The sequence below is a fragment of the Anopheles stephensi genome, chromosome 3, assembly GCF_013141755.1.
Source record: "Anopheles stephensi strain Indian chromosome 3, UCI_ANSTEP_V1.0, whole genome shotgun sequence".
Classification (NCBI taxonomy): Eukaryota; Metazoa; Arthropoda; class Insecta; order Diptera; family Culicidae; genus Anopheles; species Anopheles stephensi.
This window is the reverse complement of record NC_050203.1, coordinates 55,693,783-55,704,763: the sequence shown is the minus strand read 5'-3', so window position 1 is coordinate 55,704,763 and position 10,981 is coordinate 55,693,783. Positions and strand designations below refer to the sequence as shown.

The 10,981-nt window shown below is 44.4% G+C and overlaps 3 protein-coding genes across 3 annotated transcripts; all 3 read left to right on the top strand.

Annotated features, from left to right (window-relative positions):
• Positions 1-126: 126 nt before the first annotated feature.
• Positions 127-2,627, top strand: LOC118513449 (interferon-inducible double-stranded RNA-dependent protein kinase activator A homolog). Its single transcript, XM_036059199.1, has 7 exons — positions 127-345; positions 467-782; positions 875-1,001; positions 1,068-1,359; positions 1,465-1,716; positions 1,793-2,371; positions 2,439-2,627. The coding sequence occupies exons 2-6, from the start codon at positions 470-472 to the stop codon at positions 1,796-1,798; spliced, it is 990 nt and encodes a 329-aa protein (XP_035915092.1). The 5' UTR covers positions 127-345; positions 467-469; the 3' UTR covers positions 1,799-2,371; positions 2,439-2,627.
• A 2,626-nt stretch (positions 2,628-5,253) lies between these two features.
• On the top strand, positions 5,254-8,589 carry LOC118513448 (interferon-inducible double-stranded RNA-dependent protein kinase activator A homolog B-like). The gene is made up of 7 exons (XM_036059198.1): positions 5,254-5,457; positions 5,563-5,911; positions 5,983-6,106; positions 6,174-6,465; positions 6,615-6,758; positions 6,837-7,088; positions 7,176-8,589. Exons 2-7 carry the CDS (start codon positions 5,581-5,583, stop codon positions 7,179-7,181), a joined length of 1,149 nt encoding a protein of 382 aa, XP_035915091.1. The 5' UTR covers positions 5,254-5,457; positions 5,563-5,580; the 3' UTR covers positions 7,182-8,589.
• A 145-nt stretch (positions 8,590-8,734) lies between these two features.
• On the top strand, positions 8,735-10,227 carry LOC118513447 (methylosome protein 50-like). Its single transcript, XM_036059197.1, has 3 exons — positions 8,735-9,213; positions 9,304-9,842; positions 9,932-10,227. Exons 1-3 carry the CDS (start codon positions 8,845-8,847, stop codon positions 10,140-10,142), a joined length of 1,119 nt encoding a protein of 372 aa, XP_035915090.1. The 5' UTR covers positions 8,735-8,844; the 3' UTR covers positions 10,143-10,227.
• Positions 10,228-10,981: the final 754 nt, after the last annotated feature.

Below are 10,981 nucleotides of genomic sequence, written 5' to 3'. Positions count from 1 at the left end.
AATTATTGCATGCATTACAATAGCCCATTGAATGAAATTAATGGAACACAATCAATTTTAAATACAAACCGGTAGAGTGCCGCCTGATTTTGTTTTTATTTTGTATCGATTTGACTCGGCCATCTCCACCACAACAACACCTGGCTGTCAAACGCTGGTGCCCGGAAAATAGTCGGCTTCGAATTTTCGCCATACGCTGCAGCAAAAGGTTTTCTTTTTAATACAATCGAAAGGGAAAACAAAAGTGAAACCTAGCTCGAAAGTTGTTTAGTATTACAGCGAGAACATTATTGTGGTTTAGTTTAGTGAAAAAGGCGGCCCTACAAATTCGACGCCTGCTCGTTGGTAAGGTCGACAAATCGGACAAGGATACTATTGCCCCGTTTATGCTAAAAATCTTTTTATCGTTATGGCCGGATGGAAAAGGGTTTAGGTTTACTTACTAATTCTTTCCACACACACATAGGAAATGGAACAGCTCAGCCTAAGCATGGCTAAAACACTGCTAGTCAATCCGACTGACCCACCAATCGGCCCATCGAATACCCTCCCAAAAAAGGCCGCACGGAGTAAGAAAATGTTGAAAGAGATGGAGTGTTCCGTACCGATCGAGGAAGCGCTCAGGACGGAACTTGCTACGGACAACATGAAAACGCCGATATCCTTGCTGCAGGAGCTGCTCAGCCGTCGGGGCATTACGCCGCAGTACGATCTGGTACAGGTGGAGGGTGCGGTGCACGAACCCAGCTTCCGGTATCGTGTTTCGTTCATGGATAAAGATGGTACTGAGTAGTAGTATGATGTGTGTGTGTGTGTGTTCGTTATCAGTGGATATATTTTCTCTTATCTTAATTTTAATCCTTTTATGCCGCAGCAATGGGCACGGGAAAGTCCAAAAAGGAAGCGAAACATGCGGCAGCCAAAGCATTGATAGAAAAGCTGACCGGATCTTGCTTGACCGTTGTTCACCCCAGAGAACATGTGAAGCAGGAAATTTGCGAGTAAGGGAAAAACATGATCGAATAAGCTTTAAAATATACGTTACCTTACTTCACAACACTTTACAGCGTAAACAACGAGAAAGAAGCGATAGGCAATCCTATCGGTTGGCTGCAGGAGATGTGCATGGCACGACGCTGGCCACCGCCAGCGTACGAGACGGTAACGGAAAAAGGTCTTCCCCATGAGCGCGAGTTTACGATGGCGTGCCTGGTACTGAAGCAACGCGTAGTGGCCGAAGGCAAGAGCAAAAAGATCGCGAAACGGCAGGCGGCACAAAAGATGTGGCAACGGCTGCAGGATCAACCGTTGGAATCGAACCAGACGATGGCGCCATACGACGAGGACGACGATGAAGAGGTAAACGTCACAAGACAGGCAGGCCAGCCTGGCAGGGTCTAAGTCGTTTCCTATTATTCTCTGCCTTTCCGCCCATTTTCTGCCCCTTTCCTAATGTCCAAATAGCGCGTAAGCTTGTACGACAGAGGCATCAACTACGCCGAGCTTCTGGACGATATAGCTAGAGAGCAAGGGTTCGACGTGACGTACGTCGATATCGACGAGAAGACAGCCAATAACGAGTTCCAGTGTTTGGTGCAGCTGTCCACGATGCCGGTTGCCGTGTGCCATGGCAGTGGGCTTACGATTCAAGAGGCCCACACACATGCGGCTCGCAATTCGCTCGAGTATCTCAAGATAATGTCAAAGTATCATAAGGTAAGTGAGCAGGTAAATTTAGTATTTTATTTCTACTAAGGACAGCTTAACAAATGCGTTCCCTTTATCTTTTTAGAAATGAAAATGATTGGTTGACATCGAAAGCGGCAGGAAATTTAGTCCTTGCTCTGGCCGGCCAGTCGCGGCCACAATGCGATGTGCGGTGGGCGCAACAAACCCACCGGATACACCGTCGCTAGAACATTATGTTCACAAGAGAACGTTCGGAAACTGGAGATTTAGCTACTTCCGTTGACACACACGAACACACAATTTGCTTGTAGTTTTTGCAATTTAATTTTGATGCTCATGCTTATTATAATCGTTGTTTTTGTTTATAATTTGAATTCCTTAATTTTATTTGTCTCTTTCATATTGAAAAAGAATAACGTACTTTGAAGATGTTCCTGAACACAATTAAAATATTGAATGTAATTCTCAAATAATGGTAAAATGATAGTGAAATGATAACGATTTGCTCGAAGCTATATGAAAAGATTGGCTCAAGGTTTGAATGCGACTGGTTGAAGTATATGATTAACTCTAGCAAAGTCATACAACATCTCCCGAAAGGTTGCATGTTGCTAAAAATTGTGTATAGTTTGTGTTATCTTCCGACGAGAAACGAAAGTGAAGTTTCAAACTTTACCTAAAGGTAAGCTGAATAGGGCGAAAAACCCCTGTTTTGGTCACTTTGCTAAAATTGCCTTTTGATTTTCCAGTTTTGCATCTCATTGAAGTGTGAAAAATGCTTGTCTTGTCGGCCCTAACATTGCTACTACTGCCATTACTATGGGGGATAAACCACAAAGGAATGCAATTCGTGTCTAAAATCAGAGCGAAACAGAACCGGAGATTACGTGAAAATGTCCTACGTCTAATGGTAAATAATTAATTTATTTATTTATCTATGTTTTTGAGAACATCATTATAACTGCACCCTGACTGGATCCGAAAAAAGAGACATGGGCAAATAGCGAGAATGAGAGCCAATGCAAATGGGGTATAATCGTAAGTCGTATTGGATGTTGTATAGGTTCTCCTATTCAACTTGCTTGCTCTCCATGGCTCCCAACTCCAAGGTTGGGTAATTGTTCACGACCGATGTCTTAAGGTGTTGTAATGATACCGTACTGGTATGGTAATGAATCCGAACAACAGTATAAACCCTCTACACTTTGCTTCTACTCTATACGACCACACTGTAAAGAATTTCTACGCCTCATAGGCAAAGGTCTACTTCGAAGAGACAGTAAACAGATCTACCAGAGCTCGAGTGATGGCCATTAATCGAGCGGATATTCGGATTAAGAATTCATTAGGGCGGCCCGGTGGTAGATGCGACAGTGGCGCCGGTCTTCACACGGCAGGGCTTGAATCCCATATGGGCCTTTTCCCCATAGTGAGGACTGACTATCCGACTATGCGGTATAAATAAGTCTAGTGAACCAGAAATGGCGGGCATGACCTAATGAGGTCGTTCGGCGAAGAAAGAAGAAGAAGAAGAAGAATGTGGTTAAGATTACAAAATTGAAAGATCAATTAGCAAAACAAAATTTGGTAAAAGGCTCGAGAATGCCCCCCCCCCCCTCCCCCCCTGATAAAACTTGTTAGGCACTGTAGGATTTACGCCTGAATGTATGCAATCCGCAGTACACATTGCAAAAGCTTCACAGTGTGCTTTCAGTGTGGTCAAAAATGGTTGGATAAAGTCGATTGAAATATTGCTTATTATTCGATTAAATCCCCCTCCCTCTATCCTGACCATTTATATTGGCTTACATGAGCTACGTAATAATTTTTGGTCACGCTAGGAGTGACCAATCAGGCTTACAACACACACGGTGTTTCCGGACTGTAACGGAACATTGGTTCGATGGATACTTGTTAACGGGCACATATATTCAGAAAAGGAGGAAAAATAAGAACAATAACATTTCAAATCACTTCTGACAATGTACATTATCAAGCTCTACTCGCCAGTAACAGTATTAGGGAGCAAAGCACAATGTTTATATGAAACGAGTTATGACCATACAAAAATCCCACTGTGCAATACAAATGACAAGCCACACTGCTTTACACAAAAGATTCCAGGAGGGGCCTTCTCGAGTTTTTTACCCAAAATTCAAAATAGTAAATCCGGTAAAAGACTCGAGAAGGCCCCCCCCTGACAAAATTTGTTAGGCGCTGTAGGATTTACGCCTAAAGGTATGCAATCCGCAGTACACGTTGCGAGAGCTTCACAGTGAGCTTTCAGTGTGCTTTCAGTGTGGTCAAAATTGGTTGAAGAAAGTCGAATAAAATATTGTTATTATTTGATTAAAATCCCCTCTCCGCTAACCCTACCATTCATTTTGGGTTACAGGGGCTTCGTACTAGTTTTCAGTCGCACTAGGGGTGAACAATCGGGCCTAAAACATCCACGGCGTTCTCGGACGGTAACGGAACAGTAATTCGATGAATACTTGTTACCTTGCATTGATATTCAGCAAAGGATGAAACATAAGAATAACATAATTTCAAACCACTTGTTAAAATGTATTGTATCAAGTTCTACTCGCTGTCTATTAAAAGTATTAAGGAACAATGCACAATGTTTACATCAAATGGGTTTTGACCATACAGAAATCCCACTGTACAACAAAAATGACAGGCCACAGTGCTGCACACAAAAGATTCTAGGGGGGGCATTCTCGAGTCTTTTACCCAATTTACATTATCCAGCTCTACTCGCTGTCCAGTCACAGTATTAGGGAGCAAAGCACAATGTTTATATCAAACGAGTTATGACCATACAAAAATCCCTGGTAAAAGACTCGAGAAGGCCCCCCCTAGAATCTTTTGTGTACAGCACTGTGGCCTGTCATTTTTGTTGTACAGTGGGATTTCTGTATGGTCAAAACCCATTTGATGTAAACATTGTGCATTGTTCCTTAATACTTTTAATAGACAGCGAGTAGAACTTGATACAATACATTTTAACAAGTGGTTTGAAATTATGTTATTCTTATGTTTCATCCTTTGCTGAATATCAATGCAAGGTAACAAGTATTCATCGAATTACTGTTCCGTTACCGTCCGAGAACGCCGTGGATGTTTTAGGCCCGATTGTTCACCCCTAGTGCGACTGAAAACTAGTACGAAGCCCCTGTAACCCAAAATGAATGGTAGGGTTAGCGGAGAGGGGATTTTAATCAAATAATAACAATATTTTATTCGACTTTCTTCAACCAATTTTGACCACACTGAAAGCACACTGAAAGCTCACTGTGAAGCTCTCGCAACGTGTACTGCGGATTGCATACCTTTAGGCGTAAATCCTACAGCGCCTAACAAATTTTGTCAGGGGGGGGCCTTCTCGAGTCTTTTACCAAATCCCTTTGTGCAATAAAAATTACAAGCCACACTGCTTTGCACAAAAGATTCTAGGGGGGCCTTCTCGAGTCTTTTACCGGAGTGGAACTACGTTGCTAGGTTCGAAACGGTACGACCTACAGTAGTAGAATACTCCCTGATTTAAATTAATTTGACAGCACCATAACAAAACCTGGCTGTCAAACGCTGGTTCCCCGGAAAATATTCGGCTTCGATTTTTTCACCATACGGCGTACAAGAAAAAGTTAATTTCTTTAATCAAAAATATCTCGAAAGTGGCTGCCATTGGTTACAGGGAACCCATTGGCACGGTTTGGTGTAGTGAAACAATTGGCCCTTCGCACATTTGACGCCCGACAGTAGGTAAGTCCGCAGTTTGGAAAGATGCGCTTGCACCAGCCCAAAGCGTTTGCTTGCTTTTATTACTATGGCGGATGGCATATAATAACACTCACAAATTCTTCACAGACACCAAGCAAACGGAAAATGGAGCAAGAGGGGAGCTATTTGCAGGGAATGCCTCCAAACATGATTGGCATGCTGCCCGATCCACCGGTCAGCATGCCCAGCACGAATCAAGGATTCCCAAAAAAGGCTGCCCGTAATAAGAAAACCACGAAGAATACGGAACGGTTTCTACCGATCGAGGAAGCGCTCAAGACAGAACTTACCACGAACAACATGAAAACACCCATATCTCTGCTGCAGGAGCTGCTCAGCCGCCGTGGCATTACGCCGCAGTACGATCTGATACAGGTGGAGGGAACGGTGCACGAACCAGCCTTCCGGTACCGCGTGTCGTACCAGAATAAGGACGGTACGGAGACGGTCCTTCTTGACCTTGTCTATTGATAGCTAATTTTGAGTCTGACATCAATTCCATTACAGCCCTCGGTACGGGAAAGTCCAAGAAGGAAGCGAAGCAAGCGGCAGCCAAGGCGCTCATAGACAAGCTGACCGGATCTTCTTTTCACGATTTTCCCGGTGCATATGCGCACGAGGAGGTCCAAGAGTAAGAACCAAATATGATACGCCGTTTTTGCACAAGCTTAATTTAGTTCAACCCTTTCTCCCCCCAGCGCTAACAACGAGGAGGAACCGACGGGCAATCCTATCGGCTGGCTGCAGGAGATGTGCATGGCACGCCGCTGGCCACCGCCAACGTACGAGACGGAAACGGAAAAGGGTCTTCCGCACGAACGGCAGTTTACGATAGCGTGCGTGGTCTTGAAGCACCGTGAGGTGGGCGAAGGCAAGAGTAAGAAGATCGCGAAGCGGCAGGCGGCACAAAAGATGTGGCAACGGTTGCAGGATCAACCGTTGGAATCGAACCAGATGATGGCGCTGTTGGATGAGGACGGTAACGAAGAGGTAAGCGCTGGTGGATGGGCAAAAAACCCGGAAGAGGAGGGAACAGAAAGGATTAAGTGAACTGGATTTATGTAGCCTGGAGTTGGAATTCTACAAGTGTGTGTAGGTTACGATATTAACACCGAAAACAATTTTGTTCTGTATTCTAGCTACGCCAGACTGACCACGGTGACCGGTACGCATGCCTAAAGGATGTTTCCATACCGACACTCTCAAAGAGCCAAAGCGTGAAGGTGTCCCAGTTTCATAAGGCGCTAAAGTCGCGCGCGGGCAAATTGTTGCAGCAGCTGCAGGTGTGAAGATGCCCGTTAAACGCCTTCCAGCGAGATTTGCGCCTTAATTCTAACGATTCAATTCTTTCCCCCTCTAAGGGTCTAAGTCTGAGCGATAGGAATGTGAACTGCACCGAGCTGCTGGACGAAATAGCCAAAGAGCAACGGTTCCTCGTGACGTACGTGGATATCGACGAGAAGTCAGCCAACAACAAGTTCCAGTGCTTGGTGCAGCTGTCCACGATGCCGGTTGCCGTGTGCCATGGCAGTGGGCTTACGATTCCTGAGGCCCACGCACATGCGGCACGCAACTCGCTCGAGTATCTCAAGATAATGTCAAAATCTTATACGGTAAGTGGGATGAAGGATAAATACTTGCCACTAGAAACAGCTTAAACCGATGCGTTTTTGGTTCCTTTTTTTTTTCTTTCGTTTTAGGAATAAATATGATTCGTGGACATCGATAGAAGGAGGAAATTTAGTCCTTGCCCTGGCAGGCAGGTCGGCTGCAGTGTAAAATAACCATCGACAACAGAGCTGGGAGTTCGTTTCAGTTGGGGTAACACACAACTTTGCTTTTTTATTGTTTTGCGATAATTTTTTCATCAATTTGTGGATTTGTTTTACTACTTTATTATTCATCGCTTCGCCAATGCTGCCTGACGGTATTTTTGTTTTCTATTTGATCTATATTTCTATATTCTCTTATATATTTTTTTCTATTCCATACAAATGATTATTATCACTTTGAATACCGTTTGACATCATCATGGCGCAAGCCTTTTTGAATTGAAAACTTTTTACATGCTCCAACCAGACCTTTATCTTGCTCACATTTCTTTGTGTAAAATAATTTTAATGGCTACCGGCTACCGATACTACGCCGGATGAATTCATCGACATAATGTGTTATGATATAAAAGAAACAAGCTATACGTTACACGAAATTAGTGGATTTTGTTTTCTCATCCCAACAACAACTTTAATCTTTGTTAAAGAAGCCACAACAAAAGTGGCAGCTTAGTACAGTTTTAGCCGTTCCTAATATTTATATTCATCAAAACAAAAAAAAACTATCGATTGGTTGTACCCGACAAGCGTACCGTTTTTTTGTATATAATGTATTAAAGCGTTTTGTTTAACTGTGCCAACCCTGAGGCATTCGCACAAAACACAGAGAGTGTGTGTGCGTACGTGTGTATTTAATTAAGTCAGGAAATTATTAATACTTTAATTTATGCTTTATTTGCCCCTTGCTGCCACAGTAGGTAGAATGGATTTCTGTCGCGTTTAGTTTGTAAACTGCCAGATAAGATGTGTTATGCGCTTAGTTTTTAACTTCATTTTTTTCTTACTTGAATCGTTGAAAACTGTAGGACAGGATAGCCTTTTGTTGCAAGAAAATAGCTTACTCACAAGTGTTACCAACGTAAAGTACGTTAACGAGAATGGTTCAGCATATTGTGCAAAGAGAACAGCTTCAATACTTAATCATATCTTTTTGCGCATCATAATCCAACAACCCGGCTATTTCCTTTCTACATCACCAACTTAAATCTGATAGTGAAATGCATCATCATCGTGCGTATAATGCTATATCACGTATCAGCTATTGTCTCTAGCACTACGATATAAACTGTAAAAGAGGGTCATTGAATTATTGCAGTCGGCAAAAACGATAAAACAATAGAGAGCGTGTGTTAGCATTAGCATTTGTAACTCTCTCACCAACTCAGGTGACCAGTGACCCGCGTGTGTTCTTAAAGGAAATTGGACGTTTATTTGATGCAAGGCAAAGAGATTGGATTCTTGAGTGGATAAAATAAATACAATGAAATGAAATGAAAGATAATATTACATGCTGCAGAAAAGCTAAAGAAATGACAAATATTTAATTGAAATGAATCGTCTACATCTAACGGCCCATTTAAAACAAACTAGATCCAAGCTGTCATGTTCCAATTCAAACAGCTGTCATTTCTGACGTGTTGCTGGATAACTGTCAAAACATTTGCCGGCAAAAACACGCACGTTCTTATCTCCCCCAACAACAGTTACACCGAAGCGAAAAAGGGCCGCTAAACAAAGCAAAACGGTTTCGGGCAGCATGGATTACACGAGGCGTGTCGATCTGGTATCGACCTATGCGGTACCGGACACCTACCAGCCACCGGAAACATTACCCGAGCTGGCCAAAAGTACCGACTACCCGAACACGAACTCGCTGCACTACCGTCTCACGAAAGCGGTTCCTTTGCCGGAAAAGAAATTGCCCCCCTTCCTGGATCTGGCCACTGTTAGCCGGGAGGGTGGTAATGTAATTGTGGCGGGCAATAACTACACTGGCCGGCTCTGGGAAGGTGGCGTCTGTGGTTGGGACGCGACGGCGGATCTTTTCCAGGAGGAGAAGATAAGCTTCAGCCACCGGTGCGATGCGATCATAACGGCACTGTGCTACACGCTGGACGATGCTTTGGTAACGATTTGTCCGCAGCTAGTCGGCTCGCTTTCATACTGCCTCCCTACAGTACTGGTAACGATGTGCTTTCCCACTTTTCTTTTGCAGTTTCTTTTGGGCAATGATAGAGGATCGATTGAGCTGTGGTCCACGGGGAATGCCGTTCGTGGACCCGGCCTCTACATGATAGACAAGCGGAACGAACATATCGGATCCATCACGGCACTGGACATATTCAACCACACCGAGCGGACCGTAATTTCCGGCTCGGTGGACGGTTGCATCAAGCTGTGGGATTACAGCCAGGGCGATTTGCAGTCAACCAGCACGTTCGCACACGCACATCTTGGTGCAATTACGTCTGTTGCCACTGACTGCAAGCAGGACGCGTTGGCCGTAAGCTGCTCGAAAGATCAATCGGCACTCTTGTGGGACTTCCGGGAACCGAAACCGGCTGTGGCGCTGTACGATAAGCATGATGTCCCGTTTGCCACCGTCCGGTGGTGCGATGAAGGCGCCTGGAATCGACTGGTAGCCATCGGCGATGAGATGGGACGTGTGCACTTTATCGATACACGGCAACCGAACGTGTTTCTCGAGACGATACCGTGCTTCGACCGGAAGGTTCACCAAATATCATTCCACGGGTAGGTGATGCTGGTGCAAATATGCACAGTACATTCAAGCTCATGAGGTTTTTTTTAATTCTTCCCTTTTCTTTTTTATACATCTATAGCAAACATTTCGCGGTGCTGGGGAACACGCCCGAGGTTAAATTCTTCGACGACAAATCGAAGGAAATTCTGGTAGAGAACAGCGCCTCAAACTATGTGCGTGATATTGTTTGGGATGCAACAAACGATAACGACAGGCCCATTTCCTGCACACTGATCGGATGGGATAGCTATGTTAAGCGGTTAACGCTGGAGGACCGAGCAGCCGAGTGAGTGAACGGTATGTGAGATTGCTAAAAATGATTTAAAAAAAAGAGCAAAGATCGTTAATAAGCAGACAAAAAAATATTCTCTAAAAGCCTCTTGCTGGAAGCTTAAAATTGAGTTGCCACAAAAGTATATGATGACCCATGTGTGATCCATACCGAGACTTCTTCTGTACTGTACTGTAAAAACCGTCCAGAAGTGTCCACCTTTGTGAATAGGTCTGGCTCCATCTGATGTCTTGGCTCTTCGAACTCCCCAGTGGTTGAAGTGGTCAGTGAAAAGATCATGGACATAAGATGGACATTGTTATACTAATGGCACTGGCAAGTAGTAGAATAGTCACACACAAAGGGCTAACAGCGAAGGAGTTTGTAAATAGCAGTAACTCTCGGATGATTGGCGGTCCGGCGGTGGACCGACCATCAAACCGTCAAAGTTTCTTTTCTTCTATGGTTTCGTTATTTACCTGTTGCTTACCAACCACCAGCGCTTTTCGATCGTCCAATCCACCCACCGGGGAATACATCCCTGCTATCACCGCACTCCTGCCATAGACTGGGAACTAAAACACACTCTCCGGGGAACCGGCTAAAAGCAGCCTCATCCCCAAAAGTACCTTCACTCACCTCATCACCTGGATGAATAGCAGCACCATCATAATATCTTCACAGACCGCTCCGTTAATCGGGAGCGTCAGCCAGCTGAGCGATCCATTCCAACCATGCCAACTGTGCCATCAAACTTCCTAACCACAAATCCCCCCTCATCATCTGCCATTTCAATGAACGAGTGGCTAACAAAGATCGGCTCCGTCCAGCCGAACTACACAGCACTCTTTCACGCCA

Excerpts from the sequence above, each read along its gene's own strand:
- LOC118513447 (XM_036059197.1), top strand. The coding sequence starts at position 8,845 with ATGGATTACACGAGGCGTGTCGATCTGGTATCGACCTATGCGGTACCG. Across the intron at positions 9,214-9,303 it reads ACACGCTGGACGATGCTTTG|TTTCTTTTGGGCAATGATAG; the intron begins GTAACGATTTGT and ends TTTCTTTTGCAG. Across the intron at positions 9,843-9,931 it reads CACCAAATATCATTCCACGG|CAAACATTTCGCGGTGCTGG; the intron begins GTAGGTGATGCT and ends ATACATCTATAG.
- LOC118513449 (XM_036059199.1), top strand. The coding sequence starts at position 470 with ATGGAACAGCTCAGCCTAAGCATGGCTAAAACACTGCTAGTCAATCCG. Across the intron at positions 783-874 it reads TTCGTTCATGGATAAAGATG|CAATGGGCACGGGAAAGTCC; the intron begins GTACTGAGTAGT and ends TTTATGCCGCAG. Across the intron at positions 1,360-1,464 it reads ACGAGGACGACGATGAAGAG|CGCGTAAGCTTGTACGACAG; the intron begins GTAAACGTCACA and ends ATGTCCAAATAG.
- LOC118513448 (XM_036059198.1), top strand. The coding sequence starts at position 5,581 with ATGGAGCAAGAGGGGAGCTATTTGCAGGGAATGCCTCCAAACATGATT. Across the intron at positions 5,912-5,982 it reads GTCGTACCAGAATAAGGACG|CCCTCGGTACGGGAAAGTCC; the intron begins GTACGGAGACGG and ends ATTCCATTACAG. Across the intron at positions 6,759-6,836 it reads AATTGTTGCAGCAGCTGCAG|GGTCTAAGTCTGAGCGATAG; the intron begins GTGTGAAGATGC and ends TCCCCCTCTAAG.